We start from the raw sequence: 23,025 nt of genomic DNA, 5'->3' as shown, positions 1-23,025 counted from the left end.
CTCCTCTATTCTATACTCATATTTGCACGAAATGAACCCCTCCTCAAAAATATTTTGCTTGAGATGTTCTAAAATAAAGAAAAAGCCAAAGCATCAGTCTTATAAACAAGTGACTAGAGCTGAATTCCTGAATTTCCAAGTTCCCTCTCTAAATACAAGCATTTCAAAGCCTCTTCTAGCAGGTCAGTGAATAGAAACTCACAGGCTCATCCTGAAGTTGTCTGAAAGAGCAAATTAAAAGTAGTAAGTCAGGATCTCTCCTCCTTGTTTCAGCCTACACAGAAACAGGGGAGCACATCTTTCCGTCCACTCTTAATGTAAGGACCTATTTCTGTTACCGTGTTGTTTCTGTGATGGAACTATAAAGCAGTCTCGGGCCCCATCTTCCTACCTGGAAGCCCATCCCGAAAATCTCCCTGACAGTAGATTCAAATAGGAAACTCCACACCACAAAAAATCTAGTGACGTACCACAGAGACTCGAGGGCATCGCTGATGGCGTCCGCGAAGTTTTTGTCTGTTGGGACGCTGAAGTACTCGCGGCAGTAACTTGGTCTGACCCCGAGGATTTCAACCTCGCAACCTACAAGCAAAAAATGTGGTAAGCTCTGCAATTTCATCTTGATCGCGGACCACACACCCTGGTGTCCAGGTTCAGGTCTGTAAATTCCCTGTGATATTACTTACCGTATGCCTTCCCTGCAGGAAACCATGTGGTTGGCAAGGGAAGAGGGAAGAGAGGTCGGTTTGACAAGTGCTTGTAGCAAACTGTACATTGGATCCTTTTATTTCCTTCTCTAAAAGGAAGGTCTCTGTGTGACCTTCCCACGATAAAATGCTTGATTCTCTCGTGGCAGACCATTTCCACCTAAATCACCAGCTTGTTTATATTTTAACTTCTGTGGCCATGCAGCCTCATTTCCAGGCTTCCAACACAATAGATTGAGATATTGTTCTCTGAAAGTTCAGCAAATACTTTCCAGTTAGACATGCTGCATCTTACGTTGCAATATCCTCTATAAACTTCATTTTATTATGTGATACTGGCTCTCCACTATTGTATGTTTCCCAGGAGGTCTTATTAAAACAGTGTAAACCAATTAACTCTCTTGGTAGCTTACAGCTTTTCTTGCAAAATAAGGTCTGTTTTGTGGCCTAAAAATTTATGGCAACAAATCCTACAGGAGAACATGGCCCTGAACATAGAAAAACATGTTTTTGTGGGGTTTCTATGCCCTTTTGCTCTCCAGTTACTATCCTGCTGAATAATATTAATATTTAATAGAGGTATGCTTCCAGAAACACTGGATTAATGCAAATTATCATTCCAGAACCCCAGAGTCCTCCCATCACAGTTAGGTGTTTTCTGAGGTATTCCTGGGGCACAATGAGGAATCAAAACAACAAAAAATCCCCCCCACCTTTTGCAAAATGGCCTCTGTGTACAGCAACACAGTCTGGTCAAAAAGGCAATTCTAAGCCAAAGCCTGAATCTGTCTATATCTGGGTCCCTCTGCTCCTCCTTTGGGAGGGAAGAGATAGGCATTAAGGACTGTCATAAGTTGACCTGTTGCTTGGGGTGTGAGTAGGATGTGTAAGTACAGAGAGGGCCCTAGAGCAAGCACAGCTACTGTCAGAGGTGATTCACAGTGGTTTGCTTACTGGGACACTCAATAAAGAGAATCTGTCAGTCTTGCATCTCAGCTCCCACAAGCTCACATCACTGAGGTGCAGTACTGGACACCACTTGCAGGCCAAGCTGGCTAGGAGTCTTCTGATGTGATGGCTCAGGAATACCATGAAAATAAAAAAATAAAAAAACCTTAAATGTTTAAGCTTAGGAATTTTTTTAAATCTTCAACGATTTGCAGAAGGGCAGATGAGTCAGATGGAAATTATCCTTTCCAAAAGTTAAAGAGCCGTAGCACACATGACAAATTCAGTCTCTTTGCCTGTGGTAGCAGCTCCCAGTCTCCACATGCTTTGTGTGTTTCAAGAGAACCCATCTATTATGATTAATTATTTGCAATAATAAACATCAAATGTAGTCAACTGATTGACTTTTCCTACTTATTTATTTGCAACTCCTGAACCTATATCTAATTTTTATTTCTATTAAAATTGTGGGATGGTGCTTACTTTTCATTCTTTGGTTGCCCCAAACATATGATTTAATCTTCCACTTTCTGCATGAAGATACTTCAGTGTTCATCTCTCCACCATGATCCACCATGACAGCTGTCTGCAGCCTGGATAAACTGCCAGCAGATTACTTGACAAGAACTGTCTACATGATCCCATAATAAAACTTCTATACGTCTGCACATGGCATCCTCAAGAAATTACACTGTGCAACAGGGTCCAAGCTGATACTTAACCAAATCATCAGAAAAACGTATTTCATGAATGGCCTGAAGTCATATCCAGGAAGTCCCCTTCCCTGAGGGCACAGCGCTCTAGTCTATTGTAGGATGTCCTGGGTGCTTCTAGCAGGAAAACGAGGGCTTTCAGCTACTTCAGATGCTAGAGGTGATGCAGTAGTCCTCTGTGGGCTTTGCTAGTATTTCAGGACTGAATTGGAAGGTTGGAGCCAATTTCTCCTTCCATACTTGAGTGTGGCTCAAGACTGTCCCCAGGCAAGAAGTCAAGAATGCATTTGGAAAGTTGTTAGAAACACCTTGTGTTTTATTTCAGGTGGATGACTGCTCATAGCCAGTGACTAATATGATCATTTTGCCTCTTTTTTCTTCAGGTACTGACATCAGATTGTAATTTTCTCAAATAACATTCCTCAGAATTACTCAGAAGATAATTTTAACTGGGAGCATTAACCTCTTGGGGATCTGGGATATTTTAGTTGCTGAGATATCTTTGCTATTTCTAGACTGTCAAGTGACGAACATGACGTAAAAGACTACAGGGTAGCAACAATTAGAAATCATTTTGGCCATGAAATAGTGGTCTTTAAATGTGCAGTTCATTGACAGTACCATTGGAAATCCAAGATTCTTAAACACCAAGAGCTTTTTTTTTTTCCCCTCTGTGATGAATTAGGGTTTTTTATGTTAAGGCTTGTTACAAGTCCAAAATACTGGCCATGAAGACCCTTTAATATTTAAATTTCATTTTGGTAGAGGCCAGGACAGATGGTAAATTTTCTCTTTTAGATATTATGGGGAAGGAAATTTAAACAGATTTGAGCCAGCCAAAGGGAATACTAACTTTTTCTTGGTTAAACTACAAACAGTTAAGCTGCATTTACTAAGATGTAGTGCTATATAACTTTGCACAGTTTTGTATGATGTTAAACCTTTATTTAAAAACCTGAACTGGAGCAGGAATAAGGACTTCTTTCAGAGTGATATATAGGCCCCTCTTTATCTATCTGACATGGAGACCTGAATCTCTGCCAGCTTTAAATTACATTTCTAAACATTTATTTAAGAGTTGGACACTACATGTCGTAACAGAAGATTTTGAAAACTTTCCAGACTTGATGTATGGTCTCGTAAATATTGTGTTTAAACAGCAAAAGTTGAGTTTAGAGTCTTTTTTCTTCCCCCCTCTGTCTCTCATTTCAGTGTTTAGAGAGGCTGTCAGTGCACTTCAGCTGAACTAGTTGCATAGGGTGCTGGAAAATGAAGGAGCTTGAGCATCTGGGATGACGCCACTAAGTTGGCTCGGGGCGAGGACCACTCCAAAGCTTTGACCTCAGTGGTACTGCCAGGATGCTCTTGCCCTCCCTCTGGGCATTCTCCACCTGCTGGAGCTGCAGTGCTTTGGACAGGCAGCCTGGGCGTGAGGCTGTGCCTTTCACCCAACACACAGCATGAAGAAAGGAGAAAAACCTCCCTACAAGCCAAGGCCTTATGTTTTGGCAGAAGTGGTGTTTGGGACCCCCAGCACGGCGGTAGTTCAACTCTTGTGCTTCTAGAGTCAAGAGATCCCAGATGCATTCTGCCCATGAATTGTCTTTGCTGGGTTTATGTTAGGCTCACAGATAAAGCTGTGTGATTGTTGTTCGCATCTCCTGTTCTGTGTTCCTGGGTGCTGGGGTCTGGATTTTATTTGTCTAGGCAGTGACTACACATGAGAGAGGAATGTAAGGAAGTAAATGAAGCGGCAGATTTTGGGTTCAGACTTTGCAAAGCTTGGAACTGGCTCTGAGGAGGAAATGGCACTGGTAAAAGTTAATCCTGAGAATGAGCACTGTGGCAATTCCGATGCATTCCTGCTATGGTTCATTGATCTTGTTTGTCTTTACTACTGGCTAAAGAGCAAATAGCATCTTCCAGAACAAAGTGTGATGAATTTGGCAATATATTTCAGTTCCTATTAAGAATTTCCCATACTTTTCTTGTTTGGATCTTTATCATAATTGCAAGATTCATTACTAAGCAGCAGTGTATCTTTAGCTGGAAAGCTAACCACTAATCGCAGATCATATGCAGTGCAAATGGCTGTGGGGCCTCTACTCACCTTGTTTATTAAAGCTTGGGGTTTTATTTTCATTTTCTTTGGTATCGCCCCTCATTCAAATGGCTTGTTAAGAATTTGAGCTTTAAAATGATAGATCTACAATTTTTAGAAAGGATTTTGTCCTTACTATGGAACAAGATAATGGTTAAAAAAAATCACATAGGAAAAAATGTAACAAGTGCTGTTGCATTTGGAGTGACTTTTGTTCACCCCAGTTATACCTGGAGTCCTACTGCAGCCCAACAGTTTAGCCTTGCATTGTGGTTCAGTAGTTCCACATTTCACTCTCCCTCCTATGTCTAACCCTGTATGGCCAATGTGTCCTTTGAGACCATGTGTACCCTTAAAATAAACATGTGCTTCAGCTCGTGCTGAACTGAAGCCCTGATGGCTTTGCCAAAGGTCAGCCATCACAGATGAATAATTAAGGACAAACAGAGGTACATGTCACAGTTCACAGCTAAAATGCCAGATCCATGCAAAAATTTCCCCACTGTGTCATAAGAGAGTTCAGTGCATACACTTGGGACCGTAGGCACTGGGAAAAGGGGATCTTTTTGTTCCTCACAATTTTCAGCTAGAAATAGCAGGCAGAGTAAAGGGTACACTTATATGTATAGGGATACATCTATATGCACCCCATGTGTTCTCTCCCTGAGAAGCACTGCCCAAACGGCAACATGAAGGAGCTAGGTGAAGTCCAAAGGCACTTGAGGGAAAGTGATACTGGGTTTTTTTTTTGATTTCAGCAGCTTTCTGTAGGCTGTTACATCTATTCAGTACATAATTATACCTATTGAGAGCAATTACAATAGTAGTTAAAAACGTATAGTCTAAAGAAAGAGATATTTTTGTTAATTTTTAGAAGAATTCCCACATTCTTGTATAATTTCTATATCCTTCTATTTGCCTTGCTGTTAGATCATTTGAGACATCTTCAGTAGGAAGCAGCATGTTCTCAGGGATGATGTAAACTGCCTCTGAGTCCACAAGCCAATACTGTCACCCTCAGAACTTATTGCTTTTCAGTACTGTAGAAACGCTCTGGATGGCTTTTCAATGTGTTTCGTCTTGGTTCACTCTTTCTTCCCATTCCTTAGAATCGTGGGCTTTTTGCCAGGACACCGTTAGCCACATTGCATGGAAAGACTGTGGCCAGGCACGTGTGCACTAGGATGCAGAGACGAGCTGGCCAGGAGCCCATGCCATGAGTCAGCTGCCGCTGCCCTGCTGGCACTGGCTGTACTCAGTACAGCTCTTCTAACAGCTCTCTGGTCCTCCAGTGCTTGCACATTGAGGAGATCTGCAGAATGCTTAGGGTAGGTAGCAGTTAGAAGATTAAAAAGTTGAGAATCTGGGTGCTTTGCAAGGGATTTGATCTGGTTGCTCAGCTGGAACATCTATCTCCATGTGAGTCCCTAAATGTATAGCCTAAGGGGACATGATACTTCTGTTTGTTAAAAGAGACTCATTATTACACATCTCTAGTCATTCCAGTGGTCCAATATCTAACAAACAAGGAACAGAAACGCCAAGTCCCTCCAAATGAATGGCTCAGACTCAGAGCAATTGGGACCACAGATGAATGAGCAATGAAGGATGACTAGAGGACAAGGATGCTTTGCTTTCAGATGGATTTTCTTGTCTCCATAGAGCAGATCATCTTCAGCTCTCAGCTGAATTTCCAAATTAAAACCAAAGAAGCATTTGGGGAGAGTGGTTACGGTTTAACTTTGGACCACGAACCATGCAGGGAGCAACCACTCAGCATTGCAGAAGTTACAGGTGGGCCAGAGGAACAAGCAGTTGATGGAGGAGGGAGTGGTCTTCAAGTTAGCACCCTCCTGAAGCTAGCATTTAGTGGAAAGCTGCCTCTAGTGACTCTTCAGTTTTCTCCTTTCCAAGCATATGCAAATTATCATGACTGAAGAAGAACAAATTCATTTCTATGTCTGGTTAGTAAAGCACGCGAAATTCTCATCTGCATTTCAGAACTGTATTAGAGAGCCATTCCTACAGCGTATGGAGTGCTCAGATGTCAAGGTGCATTGTAGCAATTTTTTACATACTAACCTGGCCAGTAGTACATGGAAACGTTCTTTTTAGCTTTCATCATTGTGACCCACAAAGGCTCTGATCCATTCCACCAGAGAGGCAGCAGGCTTTCTTTATTCACACCAATATCAAAAGATACATTTGCCTTCTGGTCCCACATGTAGTTTCCAGTCATCTGATGGACCTCGCAGTGACGACCTTTGAGAGTGGAGAAAAAAGCAGCACAATCAGATGGGTGTTCTTCAGTAGAAGGATGCTGGCACCACCACCACTGCTACTACTGGATCATCCAGCAAATCAGCTGAAAAGCCTGGTCTTGAATTCCAGGATCTCTGACCTTGCAACCATCCATAAAATCTCTCTGACTCTTACCTTTCACTGAGGTGCTTCAGTTTGCTTACTAAATCCCCCAGTTCAGACACCCAAAAATCAGTTGCTTGACAATCAATGGATAAGAAGAGTCATGCCTAGAAAGCAATTCATGCCACCCTAGGACAGCAATCTCAGGTATCTGGAGTGATACACTCTCAATTATTGGTAGGGAAAGATTACAGCCTTTTCTCCACTTCAGGCAGCCAAATTTTAGACAGCCAGAAAAAACAAACCTTGCACCCTGTGTGCTGCTCAATATTTCGAACCCAGCCCCACACACAGACCATGTCAGCAGCAGCCCACAGGTGCCACATGTTTGGCTGACGCCTGACTCCTTCTACACACCCAACACCTGCCAAATCTGAGGGCATTTTAAGGTAGCCATCAGCACTCACAGCCAGAGGGCTGTGGGAAGCAAGCTGTGAACAAAGGTGATAAGAGCACAATCGAGAAACATAAAACAAAGATTGAGAAACTTGCATTTATTCTTCCTTTATCCTCAGGGCAAATTGTTTTTCTGCAAACAGGCAAAAACTAGGCAAACACATTTATATGTTAGTTTTATTTTCCATTATTGTTTGCTTTTATTTTTTTTTTCTTGTAATGATCATGCTTTGTTCTTTGTTGTGGGCACAGCAATAATTTCATCAGACGTGTTCAGGCCTCTTACTGTATCTGACGGACCCTTGGGCAACTTCATATTGTGAGAAACTAATATATAAGAACTGAGAGATATCTTCTACTTCTTGTAGCTGTCAGAAGAGAAGATGCTATATTTTAATAATTATTCTGAAGATGAATTAACAGAAATGGGAAAAGGAATGTTGAAGAATAAGTTGTACTGGAAGTTCCTTATTTACATATCTTAAAAAGCAATGACTGAAGCATGTGATAGACACTGTCCTCATTAGCTGGTGAGTCATGTTATTGCAGAGATCCAGATAACAGGCTTCGATTATTTTGAGCCTGAGTGTGGTGATCAGAACTGAAATAACCTTGGTATTCTTGTTCTGAAAAGACGTCATTTCAAGCAGAGGACTCTGTATACTTTGGGTGCATGTGATCTTGAAATGGATTTTGAACTCTTATTCCCTACTAAAAGGTATTTCAATTATGCAGAACATTTCCTCCTTCCCAGAGGAAAAATGTGGTCCCAGTTTGTGGCAGTCACTACTTATCATACTAACCCAAACAGATTTAATATAGGAGTACTGGTGGATTGAATGGGCAGTAATCTGTTCTCTTCAGGCTGCCAAGTGCTCTCTTTTCTGTAAGTCTCAAAAGAGATAGAAGGAAGTCTCTATAGTGCATCAAAAACACAGCCCTACAATTCACAGAACAACCTCCGCTTCTTAAAGTCCATGTACTCCCAAGCATCTATCAGCCTGACAAACTGCAGCAGGCAATTTGTGCCAGCCTGGGAAACTTATAGGCCCCAGGTGCTGAAGCTCTGTCAGTGTGAAACCTTACACATTAGGGCTCTGTAGGATGTATAGTGTAGTCTTCATATAGAACCAATGAGCTTTAGCTGCTGTTGATCGTATAGGACTTAAGGTCTGCTGTCTGTTTGTCCACATTTTCAAGGAAGAGAATGGAGATCGTTCTTTGTAGTATTGTTGGGAAGTTTAATTAACTGTTTGAACTAATACAGAGGAGAGTGTTCTGTACACATTAGATTAGTTCAATTTTCTATGGATTCCAAATCCTCTATTTGCTATTGAAAAAGAGGCCTAGAGGACTATAAGACATCCAAATTCATTGCAGATATGCCTGGTTGACAGGGTCAGAAAAGAAGACCAGGTGAGAAACAGATCAAAAGACATGACCATTTAAAGCCATTTAATGACTGCTTACCTGAAGCCTGTGTCTCAGAAAGACCCTAGACCTTCCTGGAAGACATCAGTAATCAACCAATTAATCTCTTCCTTGGGTTGCTCCTCCCAACATTTGTCATCCGTAAACACTGTTCAAAAGTATGCCTGATCTCTAATTTTATTTTTGACCTTTGTTAATCTTCAACCATGGCTATTCTGAGCCTTGCTCACTAGATTGAAAAGCCGTGGAATAACTGGCATTTTTTTCCCCTGTCCCCTCCCTCCCAGGATACTGGTACACAGAATTAAGGCTATTTCTCAAGTTTCTTTTGGGTCACCTGTCCAACCCTTCTTCTTTATATCTTGTTTTCACTTGTTTTCTCCAGCTTAAGAAAATTACCTTTGGTGTGCTTCTTTTGAATCATTATCAAAATAGCACCATGGTGTTAGAGAGTCACCATAACATTCCGAATTTATTATTTCTTCCATTACTGCAGCTTTCCTCTGTAATCAAAGGTTATCTTAAAAGTTTCAAAAATAGAAACAGGGCAGAAAGCAATTTCAGCATATAGATGTCACTGTTTAAACTCACTGTATTGTAGTGAAAATTACTCCTTCCTCAAGCAAGAGAGGAAAACAAAGAGGGTATAGATCCCAAGAATATGAAAACTGCTGTATCTTTCTGGAGGAGTGCCAGCAAAAGCATTTGCAAGTCTGCGTGCTACAGCTTACTTGGACACTACACTTCATACAGCATTTGTCTAAAGCACATTCCCATGTCTCCAGGCACTTTCGTCAGCATTCAAATGAATCTCTGCAAAACAAAGAGGAAATTTAAAAAAGCAGCCGAGCACACAGCCACTTGGCCACCCACAGCAGCAACGCTGGGTGCCGTGCGCCCTGCACTGGCCGCGCGGGAGATCCGAGACCGGAGTGTGCACCACTGGGGCATTTGCCATCTCTGCACTGGGCACATCAGGCTCATCAGAGAACCCACAGCGTGTGTATTTGCCAGTGCAGCAAAGGTACCGCAATCCGATGGCGAACAGCAGCACGTGCATTTCGCTGAATGTCCTATGCAATATTATATATATGCCTTGCCGCTACGGTGGACCTTTCCTCTCGTGTCCCACCATGATGTGCCACTCTATGGAAAGTGACAAGAGCCAGGGGGGCAGATGCAAGCACAGGCTGCCACAGGGCTATACAGCCTGGGGAAGGGTTAAGTTCCTCCGTGCAAGCAGCTGGACGACTTTCCTTGGGAAAGGCTCTGATCGTGCTGCCTCCCATAAGGATGAAGAGAGCAGGTCTTAAAAGTCACCAGCAGCATATTCCTGTTCAGGAGCAGATATAGTGGTTGCTGTCCTCAGAAACTGAGCTTTGAGATATGCCCTGCTCTGCTGTTCCCCTGATGGGTCTCACCTGCTCTGCTTTGAAGAGGAAGACCGCAGGGTAAAAACAAAACCAATGTGCTAAACCCTAAGTAGCCTGGAGAAGGCCAGAGCTCGTGAGAAGACTGGGAGGAACACTGGCATTGGCAAAGTGGCCCTGCCACCTTCAGATCCCCGAGTAAAAACAATACTCGCATGATGTGCTTGGACAACTCATGTTCCAAAGGAGTTTGCCGGCAAAGCCTCTCGAAATTTTTATGACCTCTAATATCAGACAGAGCCAAAAGCATGAACGCTTTAGCCTGCACCAAGCAAAACTTTGCAATTCAAGTGGGATCACATGAAAAAGCACAGGAAAAAAAAATCTCTGCTATACACAGAATTATTTTTTTCTCTAAAGGAGATTAATTCCATAAGAGCTTGAAACTCTCAATTCAATGCTTTTGTCATGGGGCCAGGACTGGGGTACACAAAAAGTGCTAATAAATCATCCAGCTGAAGTTTTGCAGATGCCTTCTTGTGTGGGAAGTCAGGTCTTGTGTCCCTGGAGAGCCAGGACTCCAAGCTGTTGATTGTTCTCCTGAATTGTGGTGGGCTCAGGGTCCATTCTAGGACCCCTGAACCTCCAGAGCTGGGTGTGGCACAAAGCTCTCTGTGACTGAAGCTCCAGGCACTGGACAGGACAATGGACAAAGCTGCTGCCTGCACAATTAGACAGAGTATGAGCCCCTGGCAGTGACTTCAGCTCTGGGCTAAGAAATACTTTGATCTGAGAATATCTACTTAGCTAACAGCTGATAGTAGGTACAGTAGTTGTGAGCTGTGAGATTGTAGCTAGTAAGAAGTAAAAAACTCTGTATTTCAATTTGTAGCATTGTGAACTTGTGTTAGAAAATCTTTCTCTTCTACATTTTAGAAATGTTTCCATTTTTTTAACTGGTAGAAAGCAAACACAGATTTTTGCAATATTTTGTGTGTGAAAGATAAAAATCCTGACACTTGGCATTGCATCCTTTCTGCAGGTGTTAAGTAAACAAAGTGAGAGGAAGAATGTGAAAATGAAAATCCTCCTGGTTCCCACTATTTTTTCCAACCTGTTCTTGCTGGGGTAGTACCCTTTCCCTGCCAGTTAACAGTATTGCCACAGACTTACTCATGCTCTTTTGCTTCACAACACAGAGTTTTAGAAATGGAAAGCTAACAAATCCAAGAAAAGGAAGGGACTTGATTTCAGAGCTGTATATCACAAACAGAAGCTTTTAAATCTGCTGCTGCTGGCATCTGTAGCTGTTTGAGAGGACCAAAAAGAAAAAATAATTTCCCCTTGTCACTCGTGCACTTTGTGTCCTTCTGGATTTTTTCTAAGCTTGGACAGTGAAGTAGAGATAGTTTTAGTTAATGTGTATGTCATAAACCTCCCGGTTGTACTCCCATATGTAATAAACTTCCTGGCTGATAATTTTTGTTAATACAAATGTAATAAACTTCCCGGTTGTACTTCCAATTTTTATACCTCAGAAAACATGCAGGTATCACTTACATAGTTAAGAGCTTGCTTAACTGCTGAACAGAAGTTGTCAGCATCCTTTTCTGGACTAGTCTGGAGTCAGGATGCCATTAGCTGTGCAGCAGAAAGAGGCATCCACTAGAACCATCACCAGGCTGGGCTTCCTTCGGGTACTGAGTGGAAGGAGCCTGGAGCTGCTGTGCTTTTCATCAGGAAAATACAGTGAATATACTAGTAAACAGTGAATATACTAGTATGTGTGCAAATCAGCCAGATTCCAGAGGATTCCAGGGCTGGGAGCCCAAAGGGTATTTTCTCCCAGAAAACATGGAATAAATGAGGTGCAGTGTACGTTGATTTGCTGTGCTCAGGGGAGAACAGATGTGGACTCTTTGTTAGACTTTGGCATCATCCACCAAAGCCCCTCAGCAGTTAAGTATGCCAACGTCAGGAATGAGGAGTGAAGGGAAGATTGTTGAAACACGCAAGATGGGTGAAATCTTCGGTCTGGCAGAGTGGACCTTGATGTCACCTATGCTTGGGAGCTCTGCCATATCACCCCATTCCCTACTGCTGTGCAGAGGAGCAGGTGATGGCATATGCAGAGATGAGCTGCAGTGGCTGAGGAAACACCACACACCACCCCTGTATTCTAGACAAGTCCCAAACATGTCATCACTGCACTACAGCAAGTCTGGGACACCTCTGCAAAGGCCACAGCCCTCACTCTGGGTGCAGGAGACTGAAATGCTCTCTGGTCTACCCTCTTCTCTACTGCTCAAGCTTCAGGGGACCTCACATCCTCTCTGCCACTCATTTAAGATCGGGTCCTGTCCAAGGAGGCACATGGAGGCTCCTTGCTGGCTCTTCTCCAAGCAGTTCCCCACCCATCTCTGCAATTAGGGGCTCCCTTTGCTTCCCATGGAGGCCAAGTGAAATATGACTCTTAGATGTGGGGCTGCACAGCTGACCAGAAAGACCTGCCAGAAAGACTTAATTTCTAGTTACAATCTTGGAAAAGAAAGCATTTCTGGATTTCTATCTCAGATGTGACACTGTCTGTTGATGTTTATGCTGTCTGGAAATGTGAGGTGCCCCTGAGTGCTCTCAGCTGGGGGAGACTGCAGGAAAGCTGGGCTGCAGAGAGTCCTTCATCACCCCTCCAACACCTGCAGGCTGTCAGGTAAGGGAGACCCAACGAGAGCATGAGCAGCTTTTCTTGACAGATACAGCACAAAGTGCTCTGAAGCAGTAACTCCTGCTTGCAGAGGTTTCAGACTTTCCACTGAACTTGGCATGAGAGCTCCCTGCAGAGCCAGGCTGCAGTGGGGAAAGGGAAAAATTAAAAACTCCTACAGGATAACAACCCAAGGTGGCTTGTGGTCTTAATTCCTTCCTTTCCAAAACAAACAGCACATGGTAAGATTAAGGGAGCCTTTTTGAGTAGACTTATTTGGACTCCTTCTTCCCTCCCTTGCCAAGCCCACAAAGAGTCCTGCAAAAACTCTGTCACAGCTGCAACATCTCTGTTTACCTAATTCTACATTTCATGTTTTTCAGGGCAAAAATTGTAATATTGTAACTGCACCACGGAGAGCCAGGACACCAGGCTAAAACCACCAAAAAATGAGTCTTTCTGCCACAGTAGAAGCCAATACTAGGAAACACGGCATAAAGGAAGTTGCTAGAGGAGACAGCTTTCAAAGAGTTGGATTTTAAACTAGCACATCCTTGAGCTACCTTGCACTGCACCAGGTTTTTGTAACAAAACATCTTCTCCCGTTGCTTGTCAGTGAGATCCCTTTGCAACAGCCCTGCTTTGGCTTTTGTTTGATGCTTTCTTCAAGCAAATATCAGATCCTGATGTCATGCCCTGGCTTGCAGGAAGACTGGAGCTTCTTCACAAAATCTGAATTACTTGGAGATTTTATATTTTTCTATGCTCCAGTTTTTGTTCTCATAATTGTGGTAGATGTGTAGGAAGGGAAAAGACCTCTAAGCAGGCTCTGGGCTTTGGACTGAGGCTTTCTATGTGACCTGGGGAAGCCCCATCAAATATCTTCTCACAGGTTAACAGCAGCAGGAGGGGGACCCATGAAAAGCTCTGCATGATTGCAAACAAGTCACCCCCCTCCCATGCTTCCCTTCCAAAATTTCACCAGCCTGGACCCTATTTATCTTGCTGTGTTGGTGTTTCACCCAGCGCCTCGCCTCAGTGGAAGGCATGGTGCTTCTCTCATTAGCATACGTTCGTTTGTTGCTGTTAGATACGCGGCTTTTCATCGAGTTATGGTTGCGTCTCTTTGGCATCTGCGCTGAGAAGCGCTGGGGCCAGTGCTGCAGATCTCCATAACCTCTGCCTGCCTCTGCAGGTCTGGGCAGGAGGAGGAGGTGAGTTCTTGTCTGAGGAGACTGACCTGTCCCAACAGCGATGGTATCTGAGGGGCAGAGTCCACTGTCTTCCTCCAAAGCCACAGAAACAAGGGAGAACTTCTCCAATGTGGTAACAACTCAGCCACTCTGGAGTCATGAAGGTTGCATGGATGTGAGGTGAAAGGCAGTAGGCAGAAGGGAAAGGCCTGGCTCACAAGAATGAATAGAGGCAAGTCAGATACACACAAACTACAACAATTTTATGTACGCGTTGTCCAAGACCTGGCAGCCGTGAATACTCCTGAATGGATGTGGAGACATAAAGCCTTCTAAATGAGCAGAGAAAGAAAGGACAGGAGTATTTATCAAAACCAAACCAAACAAAAACCAAAAGTGGGATATAATGAACAAGTCAGGGGTGGGAATGTGCAAATTCTTAAACTGATTTAGCTGAAAGATGCCAATACACTACAAAGACAAATACAACACTTTGGAAATTAAAATATTACTTTCTTAACAGCTCCTGAAACAGCAGTGTAGGATGAGACATGAAGAATAATTTGTTCCTGACTTCCCAGAAGAAATTATGGCGGCATTTAACTACCAGACATACCAGTCACAAACAGAAATTAAACCAGTTACAGCTGTGCCGGCCTGCAGCAGAGAGGATACCTGGCTGGTGAGATGTGACGAAAGCTTCCCCATGCCCATACAGCAGCAGCAGGGAGACAGCAGCTTGCCATTCCCTAAGCAGGTCACTATGGCATGATGCTTGTATCACCCTGCCATGCTGAATTTTCTCCAAAACCTCTCCCAGCTTTGCAAATTTAATGAATGCAGACTGAACACAGCTTAACGCTCCATCTGCCACGCGCTCTACGCTCCTAACCCCACCACCCCATAAAACCTCCTTTCAGTGGAAATGGCAGCATGGCCCCAAAGGGTAGGAACAGTGCAGCTATGGGATTAACCCTGCTGTCATGCCAGGACAGAGTCATGGGGTCCACTAACACCCCAAGGGCTCAAGGGCAATCCTGGATCTTCCTCTGGGCAATGTTCATCACCTAAACTTAGTCCTCAATTGGTTCCTGACCTACTTATTACTACTGTGACTCATGTGTTAGGAAGGTGAATTGCTAGTCGCAATTAAATTGTATTTGCATTTATATCCTTATCATAAAGACTGGGAGAATGGCAAGAAGAGTCGAGTTTCGTCTCACAGACTGTCTTAGTGCTTCAGGCTGAGGTGCAGACCTCTGCTAAAAATATGAGAAGTCCAGTAGTGGTGTTTCATCACCTAAAACAAAACTCCTCCTTTGTAAGTTCAAAGTAAGAGGTTTTCAAAACTCCTCAAAAGGCTGAGGACTATAGACTTCACTTTATGTACACACACTTAATAGGAGCAATGACTAAATGTGGTTAGGAGCAAAATGTCGCTCACTTTTGTTCTTCTCTTTAACAGCTCCATCCATAGATTTTTTGCACCTGAAGAGTGTTGGGTCAGTTTGCCTTTGTACACTTAAAGAACATGGCCTGGAGTGGAACACCTCTATTTTCAGTCACGACATTCATTCTTCATTCATACATTCCAACCAAATAATGAAAAATAATCAAAATCAACCCTGTGATAGTTTTATACTCTTCTCTGATCAGAGATGAGCAAGAGAAAAGTGTTTCTCCTGAGAGAGAAGGAAGAAGGGGTTAAGCAGTTTCAAAACAAGCTGGGCACAACTGATGTCAGACTTTTGCCTTACAATGGCATCTATTTGCTTTCCCAGCAAGCAGTATATGAATCGCTGGGCACTGCATTGTTCCAAGAATAGCAGAAGATGCCACGTATCTTAGAAGAGGATAGATTTTCTTACTCGTCCTCATTTGGTGGAAATTCTTGTTTATTAAATAACTCCCGAGAAAAATCCAAGTAGAAACTCCAGGAAAAAGTCCATTTTGTTGGGTTTTTTTACTTAACTTCTGCGTCTTTGGTGTCTGTCTGAAGGAATTGGCCCAGATCTACTCTCTGCACCTTCCTAGTGTTACTGTAATCGTGTTTCTCCACATAAGATTAAAAGCAAATCAGCATAATGAAAAGTATAACTGTCCTCTCAATTTTCTAAAATCCTCCCCTGGACATTCTGAAAAAACTGCAGGGGAGTAAAACCAAAAATCCTAACTGTTTTTCCATTTGGCTATTTTGAATTATTACAGATATGATGACTTGGAGCCAAGTTAAGAAAACAGAAAACCACTTAAAATAATATATATATATAATGGTGAACTTGCCAAAACAGACCTGCTGACTGAAAGTAGGTTCTTAGTGTAGCCACACTCAGTTCACATGCATTTTTATTAAAGCCCCTGAGCAGTCTCTGTATTCATTTTCCATGCATTCCCAGTTGTTTCTATGTTCTATATGGATGCACCCATCGGTGCTCGCACCAGGGAGCCGCAGCTGGCCATGATACTGAGGTGTCAGCAGGCAGGGGCCAGCTACACCTCGGATGAGCAAAAGGGAACTTCAAAAATTAGTTCCAGGCGGCATTTCCAAGTTTGGAATATGTTTCAGAGAAACAGTTCTGGGCTGTAACGCCACAGTGCTTTCAAACTCCCAGCTAAAAGCACAACCCGTGTTATTTTTACATTTTCTCCTTTGGAAGAAGAAGTCACAGGGAGCTGCCTTCCGCCTCGGCACGGGGAGCTGGCATCTCTGAGGAGCATCACAGCATAGAAATACGAGTACTCACCCGTCATCAGCGTGTAGTAATTCGGGTAAGAGAGGCTGGGGAAGTCGGGGGTCATGTAATCCACCTTCACCCCCATGTTCACAATGTCCCGAAAGCCCGGCAGAGCCTCCAGCTCGCTGTCATCGATGTAGTCGAAGCGAAAGCCGTCGAGCAGGAACACCAGGAGCTTGCGGTGGGCCGAGGAGGCGGCGGGCAGCGGCAGGAGGGCGGCGAGGGCAGCGGCCAGGAGGGCGGCGAGGAGGCTGCGGCTCTCCATGGCAGGCGGCAGCGAGGGATCTGCGGCAGCTCCGGGGCCGGACCTGGCGCTGCTGCCCCCCTCCCGCTCCCAGCGCCCGCGTTAAAGCTACAGCGCTGCCCCGCGCCGCGGGCGGGGGAGGTCACAGGTTAATTGCGAGCAGATGATTAACCTACAGCTGAGGGAAGCGCTCGCTGCGGGAAAAAATGCTTCGCGGCGATGGGGAGCACCCAGCGCAGGAGTCACCGGGGCCCCTCGGGCCGGTCCGCAGGCGCTCCGGCGGCAGTGCGGGCGCGCTGCCCGCTGGCCCCGGCCGGAGCGCCCGCGGCGCGCAGCGCGCTCCCGCCGCCCGCACGGGGCGCAGCCCGCCCCGGCTCCGAACCGCGGCTCGGGAACACGGCCCCACGGCTCCGGCAGCGCCAACGCGGGCCCTCTTCTCGGCTCTCCGGCAGCGCCTTCCGACAGAGCTCCGAGCGAGCTTGAGACGAAGCATCTCCCCAGCTGGGAACCGCAGGGTGCGCGAGTTGAGGTCCGGCATTTCCATGGCGCGGCGGTTCCGCGGAGCACCAGCTGAGCAAGTTCAGCTCTCTCTACACGGATGCGAGTCCCCGCAAAAGTCCCTGTCCTCTCTGCTTCCTCTGTGCTGCCCTGGGGCTAATCCAGCTCCTGATGCACCAGCAGAAAAATCCAGCTTCAGCTAGATAACAATTGATACGTTTATTTTATGGCTGTTGATATTATTTAGATATTCAGTGCTGGGTGGTGCTTAATTTCATGTTAAAAAAGAAAATAATATTCACATTTTAGTCACGAGTCACCACCAGGTTCTTCTCCTTCACAGAAACCTCTGTATTAGATATCTCTAATGCAATGCTAGCGCCTGTTGTACATCATAACTGCACATTGCTTGCTTTACTTTAATTATTTTTCCCAAATAAAAGAATTTCACAGCATCCATAAGGTTGTCTAACTGTGGGAAGTGCCCTTTGCGGGTGTTTCCACCTGGGGAATGTTGCAATACCTGGCCACCACCGCAGTGTGGACATCTGAAATTCTCTTTGCTCCTTACAAAGCTCCCCATTGCACATCCAGTTACCTCTTGCCAAATACTGATGCAGGCTCAGCAAGACGGCTCTCAGCCCTCTTCCCCCAAACACTTATTTACCCCCTTGCAAGCCCACCTCGTGTCCTGGCTTGCCTTTTGCACAATATTGTACTGGGTGCTGGTGTCCGTGAGCCAGAGCTACTGCCTGCAGGTCACCGCTCCCAGGACAGGGCTGGAGACGTGCTGTCCATGCCCTCTTCCCACAGGCCTTCCAGCTCAAGAAAGACCATGCCTGTCAGGGAAGGGGTGCTGGGACTTTTTTAGGAGGTAGTCATTCCAGGAAGGTGGGAGAGGATGGAGTAGGAGCTTGCAGCCAAGCAGAACTGCTCAAGCCCTTCAGTTGCCTGCGCTTGTGTTCACCTTCTCAGTAAAATTCCTCATGCTTCCTCCCTATCAGTGGACTAGATTGCACTCTTCATGGACATCTCCCTCTCTGTGATGAGCCCAGCCACTTTTTTTTCTTCCCATTTTTTTCATGTGCCCATTTTTCCGTTCCCATCTTGGAGTCCAGCTCTTGGGACATACCCTCACATCAGTTAAACCTGAGCCAAGGACTTGGAGCATATCTAAGCTCCAGCTCAGGGAACTTTAAAGCAACATAGGGGACAAACCCTTCAGGACTTTATCCCTCTTCACATGACATTTACTTTCGAAGCCTTGCATTGCTAGCTATCACCATCTTGACAACTTTAATTCTATGTTTTGACTTTTCTTATCTTGCTTGGCTGTAGTTAATTTATTTTCTCACGATGAGCAGCAGTTTTCTCAGCAAAAACCAACCCGGGGTCACACAGGCGTGCCGCACCTCTTGTCAGAGACAGCTGAGCCCTGGCGCCATCCATGAAACTTCCTGCCCACGAGAGGGAAATCTGCATTGTGGTCCCCTGGGACGATAAAAGGCCCCGGTCCCTTGAGCAAGGTGGTACTGGCATGTCCTAGCCTGAACTTTGAAGGAAAACACACTAACCGTGCGAGGCGGGGGAAAGCCGCGAGGCTGCGTGACCCGGGCGGTCGGTCTGTCTCTGACAGCGTCCCAGCCCGTGCAAGGCTGCCCCTGCCCTGCCCGCGGGGACGAGGCTGCAGCTGCACACCAGGCTGCTGGGCGACGTGACAGCCTGGGCACTGGTGTGCTGCCTGCCTGAGGGCTGGCACGTGCTGCGTGTCACGCCCACGCAGAGTCACCGCTCTCCACGGACATCTCCGCGCTCTACGGGGTCTCAGCTGAGGAGCTGCCGCTTCATCCGCCCGCTGAAGGGAATATGCACGTCCTTCTCCTGCTGCCCCTGGCTGGACTTCCAGGATGGGAGGTAGCCCTGCAGAACTTGTGTTCAGAGACAGAGCTTCTACTAGTGCTTACTGTGGATTTTCACCATAGCAAAAACTGTATGTTACGGGCTTGGAGCCAGCGGTAGTGTCATGTCTTGGCCAAGCCATTGCGGTAATTTATTATGTCCATATTTATGTTGAATGAGCTCAGAAACAAGTCCAGAAATGGGCAGGGAAATATTATTATGCACGTCTTGGCAGACCCATGAGGTCATTCGCATTGATGTCTTGGCTTGTCCTCTAATGTGTGGCCTCTGGGTTTACGAGCAGGGCTCAGCAGGAGCAGAAGCTGCTGCCCATAAAGGAACTGGATAATAAAGGAGAGACAGCCAAGTGTCTGAGATGGACTCTCACCTTGAAAGGATGACCAGGTTTTTGAAGTGGTTAGACCAAGAAGCCAGGCTTCCATCATGAGATGGTACAAAATATATGTCTTCTTAACATTTTAAGGCATTAAGAAATAATGCCTTTCTTTCAAAAGGGTTGCAATCTTTTATTTAACAGCCCCTTAAGAGACAGTTTTATCTGAGCTGACAGAGCGGCATGAGCAACTATTTGTGCAAGGTCAAAGGCTGCCTTAAGAACTGGAGATTTATAGGTTTTCACTCAAGAAATAAAAGTAAGGCCTGAGAGGGGTTAAAGAACTAGTGAGCCATGTAACCATGATGCTGTATAATACCAACTTGTGTTTTGACAGACAATCCCCCTGAAGAGTGGGATTGAAGCCAAACAGTCTAGCTTGGCAGAGACAGATCCTAGTAATACATTTCATTCATGCCAAGCAATGTTGATTTGCTTTGGTTCACATTCATTTGTAAGCACCCTGTCTGCACAAAGCCCCAGATGGCCGTGGAGACTCCAGCACAACAATATTTGGATACAAACGCTCTTACAAAAGCTATCAGAGCCTGAGCTGGTGTCCAGGGACAACAGTCCTCACTAGATAGCTGTTAGACAGGGTTTAGGAAGAAGCATGCATAAAGGAAAGAAAATCCCTTAACTCAAAATGAACATGAGGAGATACCCCATTGATCAAAAATTGTTTGAAAAAAGATCCTCAACCACTTAAATTGTTCAAGAAATCCTCTTGGCAAAGTCTGTTTCCAGTGTCCTCAAATCTATTTTTTTTTTTTTTTTTTTTTCCCCTTCTTCTTCTTCTTCTTCTTCTTCTTCCCCAGTCCCACAGATGAAAGAAAATTCTCTGGGCTCACACACCAATAGTTCAATCTGCCTTGCCAGATATACCAACCTTCCTGGCAGCGCAGCTCTGTCTGTGTTCTTAGATCCAGGAGCACATGCAAGAACAGCAGCTGCTAAAAGTAAAATATCCTTTCCCTTTTCCCCAGTGAACTAGAAAATCTAAGAGGAAAACTGGTCCTTCTTTTTCTTCTGAAAGAAAGGTAAGAAATCATAACATGGCTCATTGTCAGCTTGTAATTCCTTTTCAGTCCCTGTTCTCCTTCACACACAGCGGTAATTGAACACTTTGGTCAATGCAGCCTGACTTACTAGTTTAGTTGTTTCTGTTCTGTCATTAGAGAAGAAGGCAGGGCACATCCAGACATAAAAAGCCTTGAGCTGCTTGCATTTCTTTAAAGGAGGGGAAGAGGGTTTGTGCCAGTCTGAAGCACAAAAGTCTTAATTTTTAAATCTGAAAATTTTAATTATGCTGGTCTAATGTCCTTATACCTCTCCTCCCCACCAAACCCAAGATAAAAGAGTCACAGGCAGTACTAGCCCTTCTGCTGACTCCACAGAAAACCTCTGGCTATGTGTGTATCAGCCTTCTGAGCTGACAGGTCTTACTTTGGCAGAAGTCACTGGCTGCAGGAGTTTAGTACCAGCTTCTTTGCTCCTGCTGTGTGCCTTCTCCCAAATGCTTCTGCATGGAGGCGTGCATTAGATGAGGCCTCTGCTGCTCCTTCAGACCTTCCTGGATAATACTTTTCATCAAGTCAGTTATTTCTGTGATCCTGTGATGTGCAGTAGTTCAGTCACAAGGAATTCAAGACACAAGAAGTGGGTTGCTCTTGCTGTCATTCATGTACAGAGGTATATGATAAAGTCACACGCTTGTTAGATACAGAGCATTTCAAAGCCAGAAACTCCAGCTTTCCTGGAGAAAAGCAGTGATCTTTGTTTCTTGAGGCAAAGTTTTCCTCTAACCTACCTATCTGGTATGAGACTTACTGAAAACATTCACATGCTGAATAATGAGCACACCAAAGTGGGACAGTGACCACCCTGATTGACAGCCAGGGGCTGTTTAATGTTCTTTGAAGTGCCTCGATTCAGGCAATTGTGACATTTAGAGAACACCTCTCAAAATTTCTTACTCTGTCCTTCACTACAACAATCACAAGTCATAACAGTAACTTTTCCAGTTGAAGAATATCTCTTGGAGATGAAGAAATTTAATGAGCTAGTGGAGACCCCCCAATAGCTCCCAGTTTTTTACAAGGAGCTGCATGGGCTTGGTGCATCATTGTCAGCACTGCTCTGTGAATGCTCCCTGACAATGGTCTCCTTGGGAAACAGGCTGTGCTTTCATTAGATGCAACCAGAATGAACAAAGAGAGTGGCTCTTCACACCATAGCCCTAACTGGGTGTGCAAGGCCTTTTCCCTGGAGATCCTGACTGTTAAAAGCAGACGTGGGACAAATTCACAGGAAGAAAGGGCACCCAGGGCTGGTAAACACAAAAAGCACGGACTCCAGGCATCCTAGAACTTCATGTTCTTACACGGGGTGAACAGGAATATTTAATCCGTGGGAGAGCATTTCAAGTGTTTTGCTTTGTACTTCTCTCAACCCAGTGCAGTAGGGTCACTACCCAGACCTCCAAGAACACCTTCTCTTAATAGTTCCTCTTGGGCAGAAACTGCAGCTTACTCTCACCCACTTTACACAGATATCTGAACTGCTGCAGTGGACAGGGAAGAGGAAGAAGGACCAGCAGCAAGGGGGATATGTCTCCAACAGGACTGAGCACAGTTAGTGCTGCCTGATGCCAGCCCCCTACATCAGCCAGCTGCTGCCCAGTGCCCAGTGCACATCTGCACACCTGAGGTGGGAAGAAGAGGATACAAATATCACTTCAAATATACTCCTGAAAGAGGCCCCCAAGGAAAAGCATGTTTAATGTTGCTAGTGTGGGTTGGAATAACAATTTTAACCTGAACCCTGCAGAGCCATGGAGGGTTGTGAATTACTTCCTAGTGGTCATGAAGGCAATTAAGAAAAATAAACAGTTCACCAGTGGGCTTAAACTCACAACACAGGGAACCTCTGTCACTGAAAAATATGTAGGAGCTCAGGTCAAGAAACACTGGGAAGCCTGCACCAGCTGATGGCTGCATGTGACACAAGACCACCCCCTCCCTCACCCCACGATGTGTCAGCCTGAGCACAGGACTGTCCAGCTCCAGGGGAGAGTGTCATCGCCTTGGACAGAAACCAGTCTTCACCCCTTCCAAAGATTTTGGATTGCCTGGATATCAACCCATCTCCACCACCACTATTTCCCCAACATTTATAACTCGTGTCTCTGCAACCTTGCTGCCTAATTAGCCCAAGACTGTGCTTGTCTGAACACCGGTGCCCTGTAACACAGGAGATTTTATCTCAT

At 45.0% G+C, this 23,025-nt stretch overlaps 1 protein-coding gene across 2 annotated transcripts in view; it reads right to left on the bottom strand.

Annotated features, from left to right (window-relative positions):
• Positions 1 to 17,009, bottom strand: part of ENPP6 (ectonucleotide pyrophosphatase/phosphodiesterase 6) — a 33,760-nt gene extending 16,751 nt beyond the window's left edge. Inside the window, exons 1-3 of one of the 2 annotated variants that reach the window (XR_005701093.2) lie at positions 16,732 to 16,998; positions 6,552 to 6,731; positions 471 to 582 (exon numbers count right to left, since the gene is read on the bottom strand). Coding sequence is in view for 1 of the 2 variants with exons in the window: in XM_040065572.2 (XP_039921506.1) it covers positions 471 to 582; positions 6,552 to 6,731; positions 16,732 to 16,987 (548 nt within the window). In the remaining variant the exon portion in view is untranslated. Of the gene's footprint in view, positions 1 to 470; positions 583 to 6,551; positions 6,732 to 16,731 lie in introns of both variants that reach the window. The other variant, XM_040065572.2, reaches the window with a different exon arrangement.
• Positions 17,010 to 23,025: the final 6,016 nt, after the last annotated feature.

This window comes from Hirundo rustica, chromosome 5 (genome assembly GCF_015227805.2).
Source record: "Hirundo rustica isolate bHirRus1 chromosome 5, bHirRus1.pri.v3, whole genome shotgun sequence".
Lineage (NCBI taxonomy): Eukaryota > Metazoa > Chordata > Aves > Passeriformes > Hirundinidae > Hirundo > Hirundo rustica.
The sequence above is the reverse complement of the archived record's forward strand: the minus strand, read 5'-3'. Positions and strand labels throughout refer to the sequence as shown.